This window comes from Tachysurus vachellii, chromosome 7 (genome assembly GCF_030014155.1).
Source record: "Tachysurus vachellii isolate PV-2020 chromosome 7, HZAU_Pvac_v1, whole genome shotgun sequence".
NCBI lineage: Eukaryota > Metazoa > Chordata > Actinopteri > Siluriformes > Bagridae > Tachysurus > Tachysurus vachellii.
The window spans coordinates 1696877-1722229 of NC_083466.1; the positions used below are offsets into that span (position 1 = coordinate 1696877).

Below are 25353 nucleotides of genomic sequence, written 5' to 3' on the forward strand. Positions count from 1 at the left end.
GCAGAAACGAACAGGGAAACATATCGGCACCGGGGAAAGTGTTATAAATGATTTTATTGAACAAATAAATTAAAAGATTATAAATCTATCCAGCTATAAAATGATGATTAAATGTTCATATTCTGTACAAAAAAAAAAAAAAAAATCACCCTTTGTCTAAAGTTACTAGAACATTTTTCCATGCTAAACCACAAATATCTTTAACACGTATCCAGACAGCTTCACGTGATCCTTCATCGGGACAAGACGTGGACTCTTAAATCTTTTCACGTACAAAACGATCTAAAAACGTACAGGCGTGAGCTGGTGTTAAAGCGCGTCCCAGCTAATAAACCGAGGAGACGGTTACAAAAATATTTAAAAAAAAAAAAAAAGTACCCTGAATCGCTAATTCGTGTCGAATCACGTGACTATGGCACATGTCCTGATTTTGAGGCGTGTGTAAACCTCGTTTACGTCCTGTTTCAGGCCTCGGTGATGTAACTGAGGTTGTTTAAAAAAATTAAGCGAGTCCCGCAAATTAAAGCGCGATTCCGTTCGTTCTAATAAAATGCTATTACTGATCCTTACGGAAAAGTGTCCTTCATCGTAACCGCGAAATATAAACAGCTAACGGGGTCGAATCGAACAGGAGACGATATAATAAAATGTACCGGATACAAAAGTGGTAAGGAATGCTATCCAGGTGAATAAGTACACTTCGAGTGAGCTGTAGTGTGTGTGTGTGTGTTTTCTTCCTAAGGTCACAGTGATAAACAGCACTTGCTACTGATCGCGTGCTGTTTAATCTAAACGTTATCCTAAAAGCGTCCCTGCTTGGCGTCTCCGATGGCTCCCCAGACGTCGAACACGAACTCGTCGGGGAAGGCGAAGTCTCCCAGAGCCTGGTCTAGAGCCTCGGCGAACTCGTCCGGGTTCACCTTGTCGCGTCCGACTTCCACCATCGTGGCGGCTGCGGGAGACGGAACCAAAGAAGTTTTAACTAATTGTTTTTAACGCTGTTTAATACAGAAACGTGACCGTTCGGGACAAGAACGAGACGACGTTCACCTAATTCCGTGTCCCGGATGCCCATGTAGCTCTCCAGGAGGTCGTCCACTTTTTTCACCGCCTTCTCTTCAAACTCTGTGGGCTGCACAAGAAGTTGTTAAGCATTTGAAACGTAAAAGACCAAAAAAAATCTCATCAGAACCGTCGTGAACAGGAATCACCATTTCCTCCACGGTGGCCGGTCCTTTGGAGCGGAGTCTCAGAGTCTCGCGTCCCGTCCCGATCCGGTTCTCCCCCTGAGGCTTGGATCCTTTCGATCTGGGCTCCAGCATCTCTGTAAAATCAGACAAAACTCAGTCAAAGAAAAAAAAAAAAAAACAAACAGCTACACCATGTGCTTCATCGAGCTCCTACTCGCAAAGGGGGTGCCAAGACATTTGGCTCCTGCTGCTGACCGTGTATTAGTGACCACATATTAAAGAAAACATCACCTGACTACCTGAGACAAACATCTGGCTTTGTAGGAAACTAAAACCTCACCAAAAGCCTTCATGGGTTCCACCAGCTTGAGCTTGAAGGTCTGATTTTTGGGCAGATCCTTAAGCATGCGAGCGACTTCATAGTGCCGCGTCCCCACGATGTTCTTCCCGTTAATGCACTCGATATGGTCACCCACACAGATCACCTTCACGCCGTCTGCCACGCTGCCCTCCTTTATACGCTACGGAGACAGTGAGACAGGAAAATGTTTGGTTTTGCATAAAGTAAAAAGAAATCTACTCAAATCAACCATGAACGCAGGAGGAACAAGGCGTCGTTTCTGCGTCGCGCTTCGTTCAGCCAGGATTCTGCTTCAGCTTAGACGAGCAAACAAAGTTTAGGAGCCGTTCCACGTACACTTGTGTTTGAAGCGAGTTTGAGGAACGCGGACCTGCGGAAAAAATTGGCCTCGGCGACGTCAACAGAACTCATGTATGTAACACACACAAGATTTAAACTTGCTGCGCGATTGTTAGCTTCCGACCCGGTTTCATGCTACACACGGAGCAAGCTGATTGGCTGCCGTTCTCCCATATTTGCTTCTCATTTGCATAATACCGAGAAGTTTTTCCCCACCTTCCTTATGGGATTTGAGGGAAAACCCCAGTGTTTGTGACTGAAAGTTCTGACGCCCGGGTCGCACCTTGATGAAGGCGAATCCGGCGCCGTTGTCCGTGATGGTGAGGCCCAGCGCGTCCTCCGCCTTGAACACCTCCACCTCCTTTTTGATGCCTTTCACGTGAGCGAAGATGAAGTCCTCCAGGCCGATCTGACCCCCGAGCAGCTTCTCCATGTCGATTTTGTGTGTGTTCAGCGTGCAAAACAGGATCTGTGACCAGAAAACAGTACGCAGTCAAGGAAAAGAGCTACGTTGAATATTTACAGGTCACGCGGAACTCCAGCTCTTTGTTCAGCATGCAATAATTATGAAAGCTGGTTATGGTTATGAATTTTTCAACGGTTAAAATAAGATGATATAGAGAACCTTGGGGTATTCTGGTGGATGTGTATCAGCTGAGGTGTGTGTGTTGTGCTGGGACTTGTGTGTGTATGCAAAGCGTTACATTTCCCTAAGAGAGCCTCATATTACACTGTACTTTACCCACAATTCACTGCGCCAGTACTTCCTGTTCTTACATTATAGTGGCTCTAAATGTTACTAGGAAACCCCACTGACACTAGAGTGTGTGTGTGTGTGTGTGTGTGTGTGTGTAGCGTTCTGTATTAATCAACTATACATGAGCAGTAATGAGATCATAACACGCTTGCCTACTCGGATGAGAACAGAATTCTACACAGGATTAAAAAGTGCGGAAAAGGGAGATCTGGCAACCTGTCGAGCTCTGAAGGACGTTCTAGTGAGCCGTGAAGTCACAACAACTACACAACGAGTGTGAGCGTTTTAAAACCATCAGCAGAGATAAAACACCACCACGGACTGTAGGAGGTAATCAGAGCAGCTTCTGGATGCAGAGGGAACAAAAAACTGGCCAGTCTTTTGCCCGTTGTGTAACGTGTGCACTCTGTGGACACACACCAGCTGACACACACACAAACACACACATTCATAGGCATGTTGCCCATGGTTACCAGAGCGTATAAAGAGGCCTGGATTAAATGGGAGCATGGAGAGGATTTTAGAATGAAAGGACTCACTTACACACACACACACACACACACACACACACACACACACACACACACACACACACACACACACACACACATCTGTGGCGAATTTACAGGCACTCAGACCTGTTGCCAAGGCTGCCACTGACATCACGCTGCCCGTCACAAACACATCTGAAGAGCACAGGATGCTCCTCTTACTCCATCCTGATGCACCTCCCATAGTACAAAAAGCTCCAGTCAGACGCCTTCACTTACACACACACACACACAAGTAGCAAATCTCTTACACACACACACACAGAGCTGCTCATAAGGGTCAATACTTCTGATAAACAGCTCTCCAAAGATTATCCCTCCCCACACACATCTGTAACTAGCTAATCAAACACACACACATCTGTAAATAGCTAATCAAACACACACACACCTGTAAATAGCTAATCAAACACACACACACACCTGTAACTAGCTAATCAAACACAAATACAGACACACACCTATCTGTAACTAGCTAATCAAACACACACACACACCTATCTGTAACTAGCTAATCAAACACACACACACACACACACACACCTATCTGTAACTAGCTAATCAAACACACACACACACCTATCTATAACTAGCTAATCAAACACTCACACACACACACACACCCCTACCTGTAACTAGCACAGATTCAGAACGGTGGTCGGTTTAGAGACTAGCAGTTTGAGAGAAGAGATCAACTGTGCCTAGATATCAGGACTGCCGCGAGCTGACGGCTTGAACGCTGCACTCAGAGTTATTTAATCCTCCACATCTACTTCACATTTCAGTTCAGTACGCACTAGTTTTTATTCTGCTTTCTGGGCTGTAAAGAAACGTTCTATGTTTATGTGCTTGGCAGCGCTGGCAGGCAGCTCCCACAGCTGATAACTAAAAACTAAAACCATGCTTTATTAAATCCCTGCTTTCATTCTTGCATCCATCCGTGCCAACCTCTAGCTTAGATTCTTTGGACTTTAAAACATTAACCGGGTTAAAAACGCTGATTCTGCCCCGAGTCTCGGGGGGAGGACAAATGCAGTTTAAACGACTCTTTAATAAGTTTCACTGAGGTTAATACGACGTGATTGTGGGAGCGGCGTTCCAGCCGAGAGGAATGTGCATCATCTGCGCTTGTTAATCATAAACCAGCTTTAAAGTGTATCTGCTTCTTCTCTCTGCTATTTAAAGCATTTGGGCTACTTCATGTTTACATTTAAAAGAACTCACTAAGGAATAAACTTCACATCGTTTTTACACCTTATTGAACGGCGAATCCTGTCGAATCCTCGATTCTGATTGGACGGAAAGGTTTGGATTCATTTCCCCTTCATAACAGCAGCTCTGGCTGCAGCGAAGCTGTAAATCTTGCGCTAATACGTTAGCGGTTCTATAGTAACCGCTCGTTCACGTCGTCCATAAATGTCTCCTTTATGATGTTTATTTAACCCACAAATAAATTACAATTTTTTGAAAACTTTTTGGAAAACTAAATCCTTCCAATTTTAAGCGCATGCACGAGAAGGCGTGCTGCTGTGAAGGACGTCGTCACGTCTTTACTCGTCTATGCAATTAGCCAGAGCTACAAGGCAACGAAACCTTGTGCATGACTTGGCTGAGTTTGCGTTTGAATACATTCCACTCAGCTGTGAAACAAAAGAGCCAGAGCTTTTCACAGGTGTAAAATATGTTCACGGGCAGGGAGGGAGGGAGGGAGGGAGAGAGAGAGAGAGTGAGAGAGAGAGAGAGAGAGAGAGAGAGAGAAGGAAGGAGGGAGGGATATCTTGTTTCTGTCTGGGGGCAGGGTGGGGTGTATGATATCCTTCAGTGTGCGTCAGGGCCTACAGTTGAGCTTCAGGCCTACAGTAACCTTTAGCCTTTAGAGGAGGTGAAGTCTGTTCTACAAAGCACTACATACACGACTGGAAGACGGACAGGTTCAGGGCGAGTTCTTTCACGTTCTGATACTCGCATTTTCTCCACATGCTCACGTCCTGCTCCTGAAGCTTAAGTAAACAAGGCGGCTGTTACATTCAACAACTCCAGCATTCAAACTCCAAACAAATGAGCGCAGGGAGCTCAGACACGTGCCTATGTGTCTCGGTGACGCTCCCAACAAACGGACTTCGAACGGTACGATAAAGTCCAATCCACACCCTGTTAAATTTACAGCCTGGTCTCTATTGTGCAGCCATTCACTTTAATTAGCGTATGAAACAAGCTACTAAGTAAATCCCTGCCCAATTTCTAGTGAAATATTTAGCACGAGTATCTGTCGCTTAATTAGTATGTACACACGATAACGCCGTCATCCAAAAAGATGCATTAATCCTGTTAAAAAGTATGCTGGCGTATCAAAAACCTTTACTGAATAACCGCTTCTTAACTCGGCTCACGGTATCTGAACTCATCGTCCGTTTCCTCCCCTCAGGATGTGAGGGACTTCCTGTCAAAGCCCCAAGATGCCCCGATCCCGCCAGCGCTGAGCATTTAGCAAAGCCTCTCCCTGTTAAATTATCCATTTGTAAATAGGACAAGACTCAAAAACTACACTGACAACTTCAACAACAGACAAATCCTAGCAACTTTTTACCTCATGTGTTCAGTGTTTCATTAGTGTTGCTCTGAAAAGAAATAAAACGCCACAAAACAAATCTAACTAATCATCAAATACTTAACCAAGCTTGCTAGCAACCTTGGCTACTACTTTACATTACACAGTAATTAGCCGAATTCTAGTTTCTTTGCTAACAAACATGGAAAATGAAAACTTCAGTATCGTATTTGTTAGCAAACTGGGCTAAGCTAAGGGATTTTTCAGCATTTTTAGTCAAAACACTTGGATAAAATTAGCATCCTTGTGGTTAACGCAACAGAACAGCTAGCTTATTGTTATAAAGTACAGTATACAAGCTAACATGAGTTTAATTATTTAGTCCAGTGCTAGCATGATAATTGTATAATGTTGCTAGTGTCACGGTTGTTTTTCCTCCTGTACCTTAATGGTTTTTCCCCCACATATTTAATTGTGAAGTATCATTTTTATTTGCTTGCGAGTTCTGAGCCTGTCACAGCACGTTGTTGTATAGCTAGTTGAATGTTAGTTTGCTAAGATAGCAAGATTGGCTACTAGTTTAAGTAAGTTTACTAAGAATTCATAAGTAATTCAATTAACATCAACTGAGTGACTATATTAAGTGTGTGTGTGTCTTCGTGTTATTTTTGACGCTTCACTGGTTTAAATAAATGGCTTAACAATCAACACATCGTGCTGTTTGCACCTCACACCCACTGACCTGCTTGACTGGTTTCAATGATTCATCCGGAATGATTAATCAGCCTTTTTTCTTATTATTTCTTTAACGAATACTGCACATCATATCTACGATCCTTAGATGGATAGTGTTTGATATATTCATGCGTTTATGCAATATAACCCCCTCCCCACCACCCCATACAATTTCTCATGTTGTGTGTCAGTTATTCAATAACCTCAAAAATCAATATATCTAACATTAGACTTTCTTAATATCTGAGATTTAGGAGTTTAAACTTAGATGAGTGTGAGATATATTATTATATATACACATTCACACACACACACACAACACACACCACACCTGTCACATATACACACACAGCTTGTTGCTGGTGAAAATTTGAACAAACCACAGACCGTGTTATTACAAGACACAAACTGGGCCTGGTACATTTCTCTCTCTCTCTCTCACACACACACACACACAAACAAAATGGAATTTTTTGTGGCTTCCTGATTGATGGTGCACTTTATCCAGGTGACAGATGGATGGACAGGTGGACGGACAGCTGGACAGACAGACAGACAGGTGGACAGACAGGTAGTGGTCCCTGTAAGCCTACACCTGTTGTACCTGCAATGTTTATATAGTGAAAAATGTAAAAGTCTAACAGTTTACTGAAAGACTTAGAAGGTCCTAGCAATAAAGTCCCCTGTGTGTTATTTGTGTTGTTGTTACCTCGGTCGTGCTGAGATTGAAAGCCTCTGCGATTTTAGCGTACAGCTCTTTAACGTTACTGAAGCCCTCGATGCGGCCGGTGGGGCTGCCGTGCGCGAGCTGCGTGTGGAACACGAGTTTGGGGCGCAGGTTCGCAGGCGGTGGCGCGAGACCTCCGGTTCCTCCTCCGTTAACCGCAGCGCTCTTTCCCGTGTGCCCTCCGACGCTTCCTCCTGCTCCACCACTTCCACCGATCTCCTCATTCTCCACCAGGCTCGTGCTCTCCCGCGACTTCTTCTTCTTCCGCAGGCCCAACGGCATCTCGCGCTTCTCACCGGGGAATCAGGGCAGGTGGAGGGCAGGAGGAGGAGGAGAAGGAGGAGGAGGGGGGCAATAAATCCGCGCGGCAGGTACAGAACGCGCACTACAGCATTAGACACAACCACCTGTTTCAGACACTGATCTTATTCCCCTCGCCAACACAAACTCTGACCGATAAACAGACTCGGTATGGAAAACAAACCGGAAGCGCGTTTCCTCGTTATTACACAAACTCTGACCGTCGGTGCGCAAACAACACCAAGGCTCCAACAACGCCGAGTGCGCATGCGCACACCGACAGAGCGCCGCGCTACGTCATACAGAAAGTCATTTACCTGTGTCAGGTGCACGGCATGCAGTGGGGTTATTAATGCAAACACGTACACACACACACACACACACACACACACACACACACGTTTAATATGGAACACACACGTGTCAAATTTACATCAAAATGCAACTCGTTCATAAATACGGACATTCATGACTGGGGGGGTGTGTGTGTTTATATTCATTATTATATTCATGTTACTGTAAAAAACACATGTATGATAGATAAATAAGTAAATAAATAAACAGATAGATAGATAGATAGATAGATAGATAAAATAAATAAATAAACAGACAGACAGACAGAGAGAGAGATAGATAAATAGATAAATAAATAAATAAATAAACAGGTAGATAGATAGATAAATAAATAAATAGATAAATAAATAAACAGGTAGATAGATAGATAAATAAATAGATAAATAAACAGATAGACAGATAGATAGAAAACCTTAATGCAAATATATAATCCAAAAATCTATATTGTAGTCCTCACGATACACAATATTATTGACGATATTACAAAGTAACCAGTGAAGCCATAGGATTCAAACCTAAAGTAACAGAAACAAACTCTCATCGTCACTACATTAATATATCGCGATATCAATATGCTGTTATATCACAATATCACGTGTCCCTGAGAAAACGAGCCCATGATTCCATTCACCAGGTAATACTCCTGTTCCACGCTGCAGCTAAACACGTGGCGCTCTCTAGTGCACATGTGACAACTTTACAACATCAAATTCTCTATTTCTCAACATCTCTAGTTCTCACCCGCCTCATTGGTTAAAAAACCCAAAATAACAACAAAAACATCTAGACTATAACGAACAAACTAAAATGACTAAAATCTTTTATTCTTTTCAAGAAACTAAAATGAAAGCAAAATCCAAATCAGTCGCCAAAATGAACACATACAAAATAATTTCAGCCAGGAATCCTTTCAAGTGTTAAAAACGATATAATACTAAAAAATAAAATAAAATATATAAAAAAATATATATTTTATAATATAATTAATATTAAATACTTCGTTAAAAAACACTGACCCTGAATTTATTTTATGGATATAATCCAATTATTTAAAAAAATACAGATTTGTCCTTAGAGATTCTTGTTCCTCAAAAATAAAATGTAAATTCTATTCGAGTAGACATGATTTATAGCTATATAATTATAGGAATTGTTTAATTTTTTTAATTGTATTAAAAGATTTGTTTTAAAAAAAAATAATAACTATTTATTCACATAACAGAAATAATAGAACACCATGTAAGACAATCGTTCAAAGCTTCATGGACGCCTTAAAAATTTTAAATAAAATTAAATAAAAAAAATAATCGCTGTAATTTTTAAAAAAATTCTTTAATAAAAGAAATTGCACTTTTCCGCTACATGATTGAAGCGCATGGTTAGATATTGCACTTTTCACGGCACATTTACATTTTTCTGCGTCTTTCTGCACAGTCCAACACAACCTCGGGTCACTTCGGTTCGAGGCTGTCGGGTCACGGGTTTGAAAATTCACAAATGTAATTTAGGCTTGATAGCTGACTAAGAACTAAACATAACATTAGCTACGAAGACAGGAAGCTAAATGTTGCTTGTAAACCTGTTCCTGGCAAAAAAAAAAAAAAAAAAAAAAAAAAAAAAGTTTCTTTAAAAATACAGCAGACTTGTTTCTGTTTTAAATATTATATATATGTATATATAATGTATATATATATACATATATATATAATTTGTATATAACGAATCAGGCTCCTAACTGCACTTCAATATTCGAAAGTATCAATAATAATAATAATAATAATAATAATAATAATAATAATAATAATAATAATAGTACATTATAATCAGTGCACACCTTCCTCTAAAGTCACAAAATTAGAATGAAAACAATGCAAGCTACATGTAAAGGAGTCAAATCTGATGTTTACTTTCAGAAATGAAGATTGCACTTGCACGTTTATGACCTTATTTGGGCATGCAACATATAGATTTAAAAAGAAATAAAATAAAAAGAAAGAACAAAACACTGGCTAACTAGTTATAAAATAAAAAGAGAGAAATTGCACATTTGTGGGGCGATTTGTCCGAGTGTTGGGAGAGATTTCACGCCGCCGCAGTCCTGCTGCGTTCTCTTCACGAGGCGGGTAAGTGGCGTTTCAGCACGTCCTTGGCGTTGGACGGCAGACTTTCAGGAAAGTTCACGTCAAACTCCACTATGAGATCTCCTCTTTGCTCAGGGTTCTTGGGGAAAGGCAGCCCCTGTCCCGCTATGGTCTTCCTCATCCCCGGTTTGATGACCTCCGTGATCTTCATATTGCACGTTTTCCCGTCTATCGTGGACACCGTAACCGAGCAACCGCACAACGACTGCAATCGTTGAAAAGAAGGGGAGTGAAAAGAAAAAAAAAAAATCAGCCATAGCATTTTCCATCAAAACATTCATTAAAAATAAAGTTACGTTGACACTGGAGACTCCTTCGCTAAATATTAAACAAATTCACCATGTTGACGATTACACCTGAGGACGCAATGTGACAAAATCCAGACTAAATCGTATAACTGCGGTTTCATCCCACCCTGTCGTATACGATTTGTATAAAAACATTAGCGCTTTATTTACTTCGTACATATAGCTATCTTCGATCCCAGGCCACGCCCACAAGAGACTAGAGTCAACACGCTTGCTTGTGTGACTGCTGATTAAGTACAGTATCACAATAAGAAGTAACTGATGCTATAAATATTCGTTAGCATGAATGCTGATCCAATTAACGTTAGCTAACGATTGTAACCGTTAATCTCTTGATTAAAGTTAGCAGCACATATGGGATGAAAAATCCGCCCCGGCTTTGACTTCACGCTCTTTGTGCCATAGAAGGAGCTGCTAGGGAGTCGAGAGCGCGCTTTAGGTGGGCGAGCGCTCGTCTTTTGGCACTTAACAGCTGAGATCAACTCTCGCCGCTCATAGTTCACATTACATAACAGCCTTCTGCTATAATAACACCACGACTGCTAGTGCGTATGAAAATGTACCGAGCAGAACGCAGTGTCTGAAATATCTACATATCTATAATACGCTGTTCGTCTATTAAAAGCACAGAGCTGCGGATTCATTTTCTAAACGTAGCTATAAACGGATAAAAAGTGTGCTGTGATGTCCACACCACCCACAGGATCTGTTAACACAATCCTCAACAACTTTAATGTTCCCTAAAAACACCACTTCACATCTGTACACCTACAAAAACATCTGCAAACCAGATCCTTGACATTTGAACAGATTTGTAAACAGCTGTAAAAATCAGTCGTCATCTGTTTAAAAGCAGAATTAAGACCCTGGCTGTCTATAAACCAACAAACCACAAACATCTGTACACATATGGTAGCATGAGCCTAGACATCTGGCTCTGCCTTGATGTGAGCATCAACATCCATGACAACGAGCCCAAACATCTGTAAAAATCTAGTAACTTGACCCTCATCTACAGAACAGCTAGGTAAAACATGCCTTAACATTATCCTGAACATCTGTAAACATCTGTTTTTGAGCAAGCGCTATTACCCCCCCCTTTTTTTTAACATGATTCACATCTTCAACATCTGTAAACATCTCTTAACCTGATTCTCAACATCTGTAAACATCTCTTAACATTCATTAACATACCTTTAACATCTGTATACATCCAGTCACATGACCCCCAACAAGTGTAAACATCTCTTAATATGACCCTAAACATCTCTAACTACGACTTTGAACATCTGTAAAAATCTGTTAACGTGAACGTCAACATTTACTCAAACATGCATCAGCAAAACCCTGAACATCTGTAAACATCTGTTTTCTGTAGCTAAAAGCTGAATTAAGTTTTGAACAGTTTACTGCAGCTGGGGTCTGGGATGCCCACCTGGCGCAGACTGATGCGAACAGGGTAGATGATGTTGGACCCTTCCCTCCTGAAGTGTGGGTGCGGCTTGTCCTTGATGACGAAGACGATGTCGGCGGGGATGCAGCCAGGGGACTCGTCGCCTTCGCGTGGGAATGTGATTTTGGTGCCCTCCTTCCAGCCACGCTTGATCTCGATGGACAGGATCTTGTCCTCGGTGCGTGTGGTGCGGCCGTCAGGGTTCAGGCGACGGCGCGAGATCTTCATGCGCTTGGTGCAGCCGTGAAAGACCTCCTCCAGTGACACACGCAGTTCGTGATAGATGGCCGGGTCCTGCTTACGCCGGGGCTGCCGTTCACGAGGGAAACCGTTCAGATTAAAACTCGTGAAGGAGCCAAAGGGGTCACCGGTGTCCACTTCCATGTCCTCATCATCTCTGCCATTCACCTGATAACAGAATCATACAAATAACAAAAGGGCGCTTTTGTAGATTTAGACCTGGAACATTGTAATTAAAACGAAATAAAAAGGACGTGAACACTTTCGCCAAGATATTTGTCTTCTTCGTCATCATCTATCCCGTGTGTATTGTTAAGCATTGTAATAAGCACATTGTAACACAATTTAACTGATGAAATCCTTGGCCAAATGTGTTCACCTTGCGGCCAAAGAACATCTCGAAGGGGTTGCTGCCACCAAAGAAGGTGGCGAAGGTGGCGTGCGGGTCGCCATGAAACGTGTACGTGAAGGTGCTGCCCTGACCGTCGGACGCTCCTCCTCCTCCTCCTTTCAGGCCTGAACAGCATGAGATGAAAACAACACCAGACATTGTTAAATATCTTTATCTGTACGACATATTACATAGATGCTTTCATGAAACATTTGTTAGAAACATTTGTTGGATGTATTTGACACGCGCAATCGCTCTACAGAGACACAAAGCATCATTCATCACTAGTGCGTGTGTACACTAGCATATGTGTCACTAGTGCGTACGTGTATGTACACTAGCATATGTGTCACTAGTGCGTACGTGTATGTACACTAGCATATGTGTCACTAGTGCGTACGTGTATGTACACTAGCATATGTGTCACTAGTGCGTACATGTATGTACACTAGCATATGTGTCACTAGTGCGTACGTGTATGTACACTAGCATATGTGTCACTAGTGCGTACGTGTATATACACTAGCATATGTGTCACTAGTGCGTACATGTATGTACACTAGCATATGTGTCACTAGTGCGTACGTGTATGTACACTAGCATATGTGTCACTAGTGCGTACGTGTATATACACTAGCATATGTGTCACTAGTGTGTATGTACACTAGCATATGTGTCACTAGTGTGTATGTACACTAGCATATGTGTCACTAGTGCATACGTGTATGTACACTAGCATATGTGTCACTAGTGTGTATGTACACTAGCATATGTGTCACTAGTGTGTATGTACACTAGCATATGTGTCACTAGTGCATACGTGTATGTACACTAGCATATGTGTCACTAGTGCATACGTGTATGTACACTAGCATATGTGTCACTAGTGCATACGTGTATGTACACTAGCATATGTGTCACTAGTGTGTATGTACACTAGCATATGTGTCACTAGTGTGTAAGTACACTAGCATATGTGTCACTAGTGTGTATGTACACTAGCATATGTGTCACTAGTGCGTACGTGTATGTACACTAGCATATGTGTCACTAGTGCGTACGTGTATATACACTAGCATATGTGTCACTAGTGCGTACATGTATGTACACTAGCATATGTGTCACTAGTGCGTACGTGTATGTACACTAGCATATGTGTCACTAGTGCGTACGTGTATATACACTAGCATATGTGTCACTAGTGTGTATGTACACTAGCATATGTGTCACTAGTGTGTATGTACACTAGCATATGTGTCACTAGTGCATACGTGTATGTACACTAGCATATGTGTCACTAGTGTGTATGTACACTAGCATATGTGTCACTAGTGTGTATGTACACTAGCATATGTGTCACTAGTGCATACGTGTATGTACACTAGCATATGTGTCACTAGTGCATACGTGTATGTACACTAGCATATGTGTCACTAGTGCATACGTGTATGTACACTAGCATATGTGTCACTAGTGTGTAAGTACACTAGCATATGTGTCACTAGTGTGTATGTACACTAGCATATGTGTCACTAGTGCATACGTGTATGTACACTAGCATATGTGTCACTAGTGTGTATGTACACTAGCATATGTGTCACTAGTGCATACGTACATGTACACTAGCATATGTGTCACTAGTGTGTAAGTACACTAGCATATGTGTCACTAGTGTGTATGTACACTAGCATATGTGTCACTAGTGTGTATGTACACTAGCATATGTGTCACTAGTGTGTATGTACACTAGCATATGTGTCACTAGTGTGTATGTACATCCTGTGAGAGCTCAGTCCCTGCCATGGATAATACAGCTCGTATTACCAGAACAACCGTTTAGTTGTCATTTTCTCACCTTCGCTCTCTGAGCTTAACCTTATATGGAGTTTTGTGGGCGTGGCTAGATGTCTATCAGCTGTATTTATTAGATTTTTTTCCCAATTTTAAAATAATTTCTATATAATTTTTATGGTTCTTTTCACGGTAAACCGGTATCTCAGGTCTTGATGTATGACACCAGCTCTTGTTGCAGCCGCACAATAAGAGCTGTTGTCATGGAAACACAATATATTTTTTTTTCTTGCCCAAATAAGGTAATTATTTATGAACCCCACGTATATTAACGCTGTTTAAGAGGAAAAGCTGTGCTGTGTGTTACCTTCCTCTCCATATTGGTCGTATACTTCTCGTTTTTTAGGGTCGCTCAGGACCTCATAAGCTTCAGCGACCTCCTTGAATTTCTCCGCCGCGTTGTTCGCTTTGTTTTTATCCGGGTGCCATTTTAGAGCTTGTTTTCTGTAAGCCTTCTTAATATCCTCCTCAGCCGCTCCTTTCGCAATGCCCAGGATTTTATAATAGTCTTTCCCCATTTTTCCTCTTCTTCCTCTGTCAGACTGTGTGTGTGTGTGTGTGTGTGTGTGTGTGCGCGTGCGCGGGTCCTGTGATGAAAAAAAAAACAAAAAATAATAAAATAACAATTAAACGCCGATTAAAATCCCCTCCTGTGTTCCTAAGCTGTGAATTCAGCCTTTATAAACACTACAAATGGCTCCTCGGTTCTGAGACTCTTGCTGTTTTCTCCTTTAAATAGCCAGCCCGGTCACCCCCCCCCACCAATTCTCATCTGTGGGCTCTTTCTAGAAAAGTCAACGTCATTTCCTCCATTTTCCAGACTTCGATATCATCATTAAACCCATACACCCGGTTCCAATACCGGATGACAGCAGTTCCATCATTCCAGTAGTACACAGGGGGCGTGGCTTAAGTACTGAACTAACTACTGACACCATCTATCTTCAAGGTCCAAGGATTCTGAAAAATGTCCTGTATCCTAAATCCCACAATATATCACTGTGGATTCAGCAATAAAAGACTCATCCCTGGTCAGGTTTCCCCCTTTCCCCCCTACCTTTTCCCTTCTTCTTTCCCCCTCCAGACAGTCCTTTTTGCCCTGGCTTTAAGGTGTTGGACAACTGATCGGAAGGTTGTGAGTTCGAATCCCAGGTCCAACAAGTCGCCGCTGTTGGGCCCCCGAGCAAGGCCCTTAACCCTTAATTGCTCAGTTGTATAAACTAAAAAAAAACTAAGTAAGTCACTCTGGATAAAGGTGTCTGCTAAATGCTGTAAATGTTTATGATGAAAGCTAGTACTTTCTTCACAAAGTCCTTGCTTAGTAAAGGACTAGCATTCCAGTAGCTGCTATGCTAACTAAACGATTTAGCTAGCTGCGTTATTTGAGTTTTAGCTTTGAAACCAGCTTTTATTAAAATACCTTTAGACAAAGCATTTTATTAAACGTGAAGAAAGTAAAAAAGGGACGGAAGATGCTCATGTAAAAAAATACAAAGCTTCATGGTGTGTTCTACAGCCCTCGTTTGGCCATAAATGTATGTATAACTGTTTTATAGTCTACATAATCTGCAACACATCACACCATGAGACTGATCACACCATGAACAGTCTTCTCCTGAACGTCAGCAAGACTAAGGAGTTGATGGTGGACTTCAGCACAAAGCAGGAGCGGTCATACCAACCGCTAAACATCAACGGGACCCCAGTGGAGAGAGTGGACAGTTTCCGGTACCTAGTTGTTCACATCACACAGGACCTGTCTTGGTCCTGTCACATCAACACCCTGGTGAAGAAGGACCGTCAGCGTCTGTACCATCTGAGACGCTTAAGGGACTTCAAACTATTCTCTCAGGTGCTAAAGACTTTCTGAGAGCGTCCTGACGGGTAGCATCACTTCCTGGTTCGGGAACAGCACCATGCAGGACAGGTGAGCCCTCCAGAGGGTGGTGCGGTCAGCTGAACGTACCACCCACACCGAGCTCCCTGACCTGCAGGACATCTACAGCATGTGGTGCCGGACCAGAGCCAGGAAGATTGTAAAGGATCTCAGCATCCCAACAATTGACTCTTTTCTTTGTTGCGTTCAGGGAAACGCTTCCGCTCCTTGAAAGCAAACACAGAGAGAAGGAGGAGAAGCTTCTTCCCGCAGGACATTCGGAGTTTAAACCAGGAAACACACAAGATCTAGTACTGAACCTCTCTCTCCATCTTCACTGTTTTTCTGCACACCTTTTTTTGCACTATTCCACATTAACTCTGGACTGCCACTTTAACTCTGGACAGTGCACAGTGCCACTTTATACACTTTATACACACCATACTGCACATGGACACTTTAAGGACAATCATTAAAAACCATACGCATTTATGTATATGTATATACATTATTTCTTCACATATATTTTCATATTTTATATAGTTTTTATATAGTTTATACTTTTTATTTATCTACCTCCTTTTGGTTTTGGTTTTATTTTTTTATCCCTAATTGCATTCCTTTTATGCTTAAATACCGGACAGATGCCAAAAGCATTTCACTGCATGTCGTACCCTGTACATATGTGTATGTGACAAATAAAATTTGATTTGATTTGATTTGGATTGGATTTGAGACTGCGTCACACAATAACGGACAGCTCTAAACCCAGTCTATAAGTGGTGTTGATGTTTAATCACAGCTGTGCCATTATTAGTTTGGACTGTAGCATGGCTTACTGAACACGTCATGGGATCAGCGAATAAAGCTGCCACTCATTTTACCCCCCCGTTCCAGATCATTTCCTATAAATAGAAAAATGCGTTATGTGTAATTTAGATTTCGAGGATGGCCTATTTTTAGTTGATGATAAGTACAAATCAGAAATAGCCAATCATACTTTATATGAATTAATTTAAAACAATGAATTTAAATAATAAGGGTTCTATTTTTAGACTTTTTGTTTGTTTGTTTGTTTTTGTTTGTGTATTAATTTCAATGTAAATTCACGTCACAAGGTACATGACCCAAGCAAAGTGAAATAAAGCCTAGATTCTGACGTCACAACACACCTGCTGCTCATCACAGAGAGCTGTAAAAAGGGAGCGTGAATTCATCATCATTTATTTCCCTGAACCGATTCTTTTAAACGAATCGTCAGTGAACCGATTCATTAAACAAGTAATTCAGTAATGCATCTTCAACAGCGCCCCCTGTCGTTCAACCCGCATTTAGTTTTTATTTATTTAGTTGTTTATCCACATTTAGTTTTTAGTTTTCTAAATAAAAAAATGTAAACCTGTCTAACGATTTCTTTAAAACCGCTTCAATCATTTATTTGATTACTCCTTTAGCTTTCGTTATCATTTATTTAACAACTTTATTCCGACTTTATTCCGTCATTGTATTATTTATCCGCTAGAGGGCGTCCAGTCTCAATAACGCGGAGGCAGCGGACGTTAGACGACGTGGCTGTGTGACGTGTCCCGATTTTACGCTATACACTTGCATTCCGGCAAATCCCGCCTCCAGTCACAGGATTGATTACAAGGACCTACCTTCTGCACTATGATTGGTTCTCTTACTAAAGGACCGCAGTCCGGCTTGACGAGTGATCCAATCCGGAAGGAGGAGGCGGGCTTAGTCGGAATACGGATAGGAAGAGAACTAAGTAAACATTCATATCTATTATAGAAACATGGCGTCGCAGCAGGGAGAGATAGACGAGTTGTTCGATGTAAAAAATGCCTTTTATATCGGGAGTTATCAACACTGCATTAACGAGGCTCAGAAAGTAAAGGTATATGGTTTTGTTGTTCATATTAATAAAACAGTTAGTACTTGTGCTTCATAGCTAACAGAGCTAAAATAACTAACAGAGCTAACATAGGTAACAGAGCTAACATAGGTAACAGAGCTAACATAGGTAACAGAGCTAACATAGGTAACAGAGCTAACATAGGTAACAGAGCTAACATAGGTAACAGAGCTAACATAGGTAACAGAGCTAAGCTAACGTAGGTAACAGAGCTAACAGGGCTAACATAGGTAACAGAGCTAACAGGGCTAACATAGAGCTAACATGGGTAACAGAGCTAACATGGGTATCAGAGCTAACATGGGTAACAGAGCTAACATGGGTAACAGAGCTAACATGGGTATCAGAGCTAACATGGGTAACAGAGCTAACATGGGTATCAGAGCTAACATGGGTATCAGAGCTAACATGGGTATCAGAGCTAACATGGGTAACAGAGCTAACATGGGTAACAGAGCTAACATGGGTAACAGAGCTAACATGGGTAACAGAGCTAACATGGGTAACAGAGCTAACATGGGTAACAGAGCTAACATAGAGCTAATAGAGCTGACATAGGGGTAACAGAGCTAACATGGGTAACAGAGCTAACATGGGTAACAGAGCTAACATGGGTAACAGAGCTAACATAGAGCTAATAGAGCTGACATAGGGGTAACAGAGCTAACATGGGTAACAGAGCTAACATGGAGCTAATAGAGCTGGCACGGGTAACAGCTAACATAGAGCTAATAGAGCTGACACAGGTAACAGAGCTAACATAGAGCTAACATAGAGCTAATAGAGCTGACACGGGTAACAGAGCTAACATAGAGCTAATAGAGCTGACATAGAGCTAATAGAGCTGACACGGGTAACAGAGCTAACATAGAGCTAATAGAGCTGACACGGGTAACAGAGCTAACATAGAGCTAATAGAGCTGACACGGGTAACAGAGCTAACATAGAGCTAATAGAGCTGACACGGGTAACAGAGCTAACATAGAGCTAATAGAGCTGACACGGGTAACAGAGCTAACATAGAGCTAATAGAGCTGACATAGAGCTAATAGAGCTGACACGGGTAACAGAGCTAACATAGAGCTAATAGAGCTGACACGGGTAACAGAGCTAACATAGAGCTAATAGAGCTGACATGGGTAACAGCTGACACGGGTAACAGAGCTAACATAGAGCTAATAGAGCTAATAGAGCTGACACGGGTAACAGAGCTAATAGAACTGACACGGGTAACAGAGCTAACATAGAGCTAATAGAGCTGACACGGGTAACAGCTGACACGGGTAACAGAGCTAACATAGAGCTAATAGAGCTGACATAGAGCTAATAGAGCTGACACGGGTAACAGAGCTGACATAGAGCTAATAGAGCTGACATAGAGCTAATAGAGCTGACACGGGTAACAGAGCTAACATAGAGCTAATAGAGCTGACACGGGTAACAGAGCTGACACGGGTAACAGAGCTAACATAGAGCTAATAGAGCTAACATAGAGCTAATAGAGCTGACACGGGTAACAGAGCTAACATAGAGCTAATAGAGCTGACACGGGTAACAGAGCTGACACGGGTAACAGAGCTAACATAGAGCTAATAGAGCTGACACGGGTAACAGAGCTAACATAGAGCTAATAGAGCTGACACGGGTAACAGCTGACACGGGTAACAGAGCTAACATAGAGCTAATAGAGCTGACAGAGCTAATAGAGCTGACACGGGTAACAGAGCTAACATAGAGCTAATAGAGCTGACACGGGTAACAGAACTAACATAGAGCTAATAGAGCTGACACGGGTAACAGCTGACACGGGTAACAGAGCTAACATAGAGCTAATAGAGCTGACATAGAGCTAATAGAGCTGACACGGGTAACAGAGCTAACATAGAGCTAATAGAGCTGACATAGAGCTAATAGAGCTGACACGGGTAACAGAGCTAACATAGAGCTAATAGAGCTGACACGGGTAACAGAGCTGACACGGGTAACAGAGCTAACATAGAGCTAATAGAGCTGACATAGAGCTAATAGAGCTGACACGGGTAACAGAGCTAACATAGAGCTAATAGAGCTGACACGGGTAACAGAGCTGACACGGGTAACAGAGCTAACATAGAGCTAATAGAGCTGACATAGAGCTAATAGAGCTGACACGGGTAACAGAGCTAACATAGAGCTAATAGAGCTGACACGGGTAACAGAGCTGACACGGGTAACAGAGCTAACATAGAGCTAATAGAGCTGACATAGAGCTAATAGAGCTGACACGGGTAACAGAGCTAACATAGAGCTAATAGAGCTGACACGGGTAACAGAGCTGACACGGGTAACAGAGCTAACATAGAGCTAATAGAGCTGACACGGGTAACAGAGCTAACATAGAGCTAATAGAGCTGACACGGGTAACAGAGCTAACATAGTGCTAATAGAGCTGACACGGGTAACAGAGCTGACACGGGTAACATTTAGCTAGAGCTTGATAGCACACTGCAGTAAACCTGAACCGATAATCAGATACCGCGATCTGAAATATCGCGATATTTACCAAACGTCATCAGTTGAAACCTTGAAACACAATGAATTTGTTCATATTGATGAAGTTAGATTATACTTAAAAAAGTCTTTTTTTTAAAACACAGTGTGTTATTGCTTTATTTTACAGACATCAGGACCTGAGAAAGAACTGGAGAAGGATATTTTCCTGTACAGAGCGTACATCGCACAGGTAAGTGTGTGTTACTACACTTATACCTACTGTACAGGGGCAACATGACCGCATTCATCCTGTCCATCAAACCCTAGACTAATAGCAAGTCTGTTACTGACTATCTGTCTATCTATCTATCTATCTATCTATCTATCTATCTATCTATCTATCTATCTAGGGCATTAATATGTGACTCCAAGGTAAAAACATGTGCATAGACGTGTCTTTGTGACAGCGATGTGTGATATTACTCGTTAAGTCACGTACGTAGTTTGCGTTTAAATCCTCTCGTTCCTCCACAGAGGAAGTTCGGCGTGGTGCTTGAGGACGTAAAGCCGAATTCCTCAGAAGAGCTGAAGGCTGTGCGGATGTTTGCAGATTACATGTCCAGTGATGCCAAAAGGTCTGTATGCATCTCACACACACACACACACACACACACACACACACACACACACTCATGCAGGGATCAGTGACCGTTACCCAGCCGCACAACATTAGTGTTAGTTCGAGTGTCAGCTATAAGAACAGGGATTGTCCAGGAAAAAACATATTAACTACCGCTGATGCTTTGTGCAGGGACGTCATCGTGGCTGAGCTGGATAAGAAGATGAGTAAGAGCGTGGATGTGTCCAACACCACCTTCCTGCTGATGGCCGCATCCATCTACCTGCACGAGGGGAACACGGACGCGGCGCTGCGCACGCTGCACCAGGGCGAGAGCCTCGAGTGGTCCGTGTTTACACAAACCTGACTCTGTTCACTCTCCGTACATGTTTCTGTGCCTTATCAGTCTGTTTACTGTGTTTCAGCATGACGATGAGCATTCAGATCCTTCTCAAGCTCGACCGGCTCGACCTCGCCAGGTCAGATTGATTTCTTTTTTTTGTACTGCTACTAAAACTGACTTAGTAAGTTGTAGTGCCGTACACTGAGCAGACGTGTTCTGACGCCTGTGCAGGAAGGAGCTGAAGAAGATGCAGGAGCTGGATGAAGACGCCACGCTGACTCAGCTGGCCACGGCCTGGGTGAACCTAGCAGTCGTGAGTCACTAAATACTTCCATAAATATCTGGATATAAAGTCAGTACGGTGATACATGAGGCCACTTTTCTGATATAGATCATTTATCATAATAAAAAAAAAAAAAACAGCTATTATATAAACGCCTGTAGCTGTTACTGTGAATCACCGTTTGACTGATTAGAACTCGGTGTTCTATAGTTTAAAGTAGTAAATCTTAAGAATTCAGTTAGAACCGTGAATGGAACGTTTCTCACGGTCGTATGTCTTGTGTGAACAGGGAGGAGACAAGCTGCAGGACGCCTTCTACATCTTCCAGGAGATGGCTGATAAATACTCGCCCACTCTGATCCTGCTGAACGGTCAGGCGGCGTGTCACATGGCCCAGTGCAAGTGGGACGAGGCCGAATCGGTCCTGCAGGACGCGCTGGATAAAGTACGTACCTTCAGTCTGTCAGTCAGAGGACACAGCAATCAGTAAATCAGTAAACACACACGCATGCCGTTTGCTCTATAAATAATACGTTACTGTCTTGCCATGTTGATTTGAGCTCGTGGGTTGACAAGAAAACCCAGGAGAAAGAATCTGGACCGTCTCGCATGATATATTTTGCCGTTTGTCTTCTTATTTACAAAGTCGTCATTAGTAACACAGAGCTACAAAAGCACATCTTCTGCTAACCCGAGAATTTACTAGAAGTTTGTTGACGCCAGCGATATTGGGGTAGTTGAGATGACAGCAGGACGCGGGGTCACGTTCAGATCGCACGTAGGTTATGATTATTCGAGTCTTGGTACCGGTGCAAATTGTATTGAACGTACAACAACGTGGCCTGGAAAACACTGTCGGTTATAAAGGCTGTGATGAGGACTGTTCTTTGTGTAAAAAGCAGCTGAATTGAACCTTGTTTTAAACCGAGTTGTTGTTTCTGTGCGCACACACACACACACACACACACACACACACACACACACGCAGGACAGCAGCCATCCTGAAACACTCATCAACCTGATTGTCTTAACGCAGCATCTGGGTAAAGCTCCTGAGGTGAGTCCTTTTCTTTTCCTCTCCATCATCTGATACTTGCCTCAGTCTTTGGTGTTTGATTATTTAAAAAAAAAACCAAAAAAAAATTTACATACCAAAATAAAAAAAATTATTATTTTTAATTATTTATTTATTTAAATAACCAGGCTTCTGTACGTTCAACCGACCTGTTATTTTCTCCCTCTTTTTTTTTCTCGTGTCCCTACAGGTCACCAATCGCTATCTCTCTCAGCTCAAAGACGCCCACAAGTCGCATCCGTTTGTGAAGGACTATCTCACCAAGGTAAAGGGATTCCCGGCTCCTGTAACCCGCAACGTCTTCAAGATCGTAAAAGAAGAGAAACCACCGCACTTAAAAAAAAAAGACTTCAATTTGTTCCTATTATTGTGAAAACAAGTGAAATAACTGGATGCCTTTTTTTTTTTCCTCTACTGCAGGAGAAGGACTTCGACAGACTGGTGATGCAGTACGCTCCCAGCGCCTGAACCCGACTCCGGACCTCCTAAATAAACCCCTCTTTCTTTTTCCTCTTGTTGTTGCTGTCAATATGTTCTGTTTAATATTCTGTAAACATTCCTGTACACTGATTTAATAAATCCCCTTTATACCACAGCGCTCGAGTCCAATTGGTCCAGTGTTTCCGATTGAAATTTCAGAACACTCTCTCTCTCTCTCACTCATTTTCTACCGCTTATCCGAACTACCTCGGGTCACGGGGAGCCTGTGCCTATCTCAGGCGTCATCGGGCATCAAGGCAGGATACACCCTGGACGGAGTGCCAACCCATCGCAGGGCACACACTCATTCACTCACGCAATCACACACTACGGACAATTTTTCCAGAGATGCCAATCAACCTACCATGCATGTCTTTGGACCGGGGGAGGAAACCGGAGTACTCGGAGGAAACCCCCGAGGCACGGGGAGAACATGCACACTCCACACACACAAGGCGGAGGCGGGAATCGAACCCCGACCCTGGCGGTGTAATCACTAAGCCACCGTGCCCCCCAAATTTCAGAACAGTTAAATTAATAAATGAAATAAACAGCTTAAGGCTTCCTGCAGGTTGGCATACTGACACTAGATGGCTGTAAAGCTGTGGCTCTCAAACCAGATATTTCTGCAGGGTTTGTGCTCCATGAACAAAACAAAAAACAAAGTTTGCTTCTAATCATGTGCGTGCAGAGCTTTGTGTACAGCTTTGCTATCTACAAAGATACATACTGATGAATACAACATTGTGGATTGGCACGAATACCGTACATGTCTTCTGGATTCCGATCGGTTAAAATCGTATGTAAATAATAAACACAGCCGTTGGTCCAATCAGTGGATCATCCAATCTGGAATGATTGACAGTTTTGTACTTCCCTCCAAGCTCCGCCTTCTTTTTACCTTTATCACATTCATAGTTTTCTAGCCAGTGGTTTTGTCTCATCTTTGGTTGAATCAGGAAGAACTTGGACGAAGTGGGAAGGTTTCACAGTTTCTATGAAGACATGAGGTCTGTATTTGCGATGAGATTCAAGTGAAAAAGGCACAAGGGATTTCGAAGACTGAAGAAATTGTTCATCTTTTTCAGGACAACATTTGCAAGTCGGTAATTTCCCTGCATCTCTTTTTTTTTTCTGCGCTGCATTTATCGTGTCTTGATCCTCAGGGTCGGCGTCAGCTTTCCATCACTGAAAAGTCATCGGGTTTCTATTCGTGTCTCGTGGCCTGAAAAATGTGCAGCGTGTCACTGTGGTTCGGTGCACTACAGCGCTTAGAGCTGGTAATACATGAAACACAAGCAGTGTGCCAGCTGCAGCCAAGCCAAGGGATTTATAGGGCAGAAGGTGGAATAACCTCCATCTCTTCAGAAAAAAAGCTGCCCTGGCTGAAACATATGATTACAAGAAGAAAAAAAAAGTTCTTTGCACTCGCCTTTCGTTCATAAGCACTTTATTCTGGTGGATCCGGAGCTTTTATGACATTTTGTGGGTGTGGCTTTAATAAATAAATCAGAAATGCCATGAGGGGGGCACGGTGGCTTAGTGGTTAGCACGTTCGCCTCACACCTCCAGGGTTGGGGGTTTGATTCCCGCCTCCACCTTGTGTGTGTGGAGTTTGCATGTTCTCCCCGTGCCTCGGGGGTTTCCTCCGGGTACTCCGGTTTCCTCCCCCGGTCCAAAGACATGCATGGTAGGTTGATTGGCATCTCTGTAAAATTGTCCGTAGTGTGTGAGTGTGTGAGTGAATGAGTGTGTGTGTGTGTGCCCTGTGATGGGTTGGCACTCCGTCCAGGGTGTATCCTGCCTTGATGCCCGATGACGCCTGATATAGGCACAGGCTCCCCGTGACCCGAGGTAGTTCGGATAAGCGGTAGAAAATGAGTAAGAGTGAGTGAGAGAAATGCCATGAACAAGAGCAGATCGCAAGATGTTTAAAAAAGTCTCCAAAGTGCATGAATCTACAATCAGAGAGAGACTCAACAACTTAAATTATCATGGGAGGTGTTCAAGGAGGAAGATAAACACGTGGGGACGAGATTGA

General features: G+C 42.5%; 3 protein-coding genes across 3 annotated transcripts; 1 reads left to right on the forward strand and 2 right to left on the reverse strand.

Moving 5' to 3' along the window:
* Positions 1 to 39: 39 nt before the first annotated feature.
* Positions 40 to 7778, reverse strand: gipc2 (GIPC PDZ domain containing family, member 2). The gene is made up of 6 exons (XM_060873815.1): positions 7191 to 7778; positions 2174 to 2359; positions 1531 to 1711; positions 1212 to 1324; positions 1051 to 1132; positions 40 to 952 (listed from the first exon to the last, which is right to left on the reverse strand). The coding sequence occupies exons 1-6, from the start codon at positions 7488 to 7490 to the stop codon at positions 801 to 803; spliced, it is 1014 nt and encodes a 337-aa protein (XP_060729798.1). The 5' UTR covers positions 7491 to 7778; the 3' UTR covers positions 40 to 800.
* Positions 7779 to 9178: 1400 nt separating this feature from the next.
* On the reverse strand, positions 9179 to 14960 carry dnajb4 (DnaJ heat shock protein family (Hsp40) member B4). The gene is made up of 4 exons (XM_060873816.1): positions 14554 to 14960; positions 12384 to 12520; positions 11747 to 12172; positions 9179 to 10208 (listed from the first exon to the last, which is right to left on the reverse strand). The coding sequence occupies exons 1-4, from the start codon at positions 14762 to 14764 to the stop codon at positions 9975 to 9977; spliced, it is 1008 nt and encodes a 335-aa protein (XP_060729799.1). The 5' UTR covers positions 14765 to 14960; the 3' UTR covers positions 9179 to 9974.
* Positions 14961 to 17863: 2903 nt separating this feature from the next.
* On the forward strand, positions 17864 to 23427 carry cope (COPI coat complex subunit epsilon). Its single transcript, XM_060873355.1, has 10 exons — positions 17864 to 18022; positions 20700 to 20762; positions 21047 to 21147; positions 21324 to 21476; positions 21557 to 21610; positions 21706 to 21787; positions 22047 to 22202; positions 22746 to 22814; positions 23023 to 23097; positions 23253 to 23427. Exons 1-10 carry the CDS (start codon positions 17921 to 17923, stop codon positions 23298 to 23300), a joined length of 903 nt encoding a protein of 300 aa, XP_060729338.1. The 5' UTR covers positions 17864 to 17920; the 3' UTR covers positions 23301 to 23427.
* The last annotated feature ends 1926 nt before the right edge of the window (positions 23428 to 25353 follow it).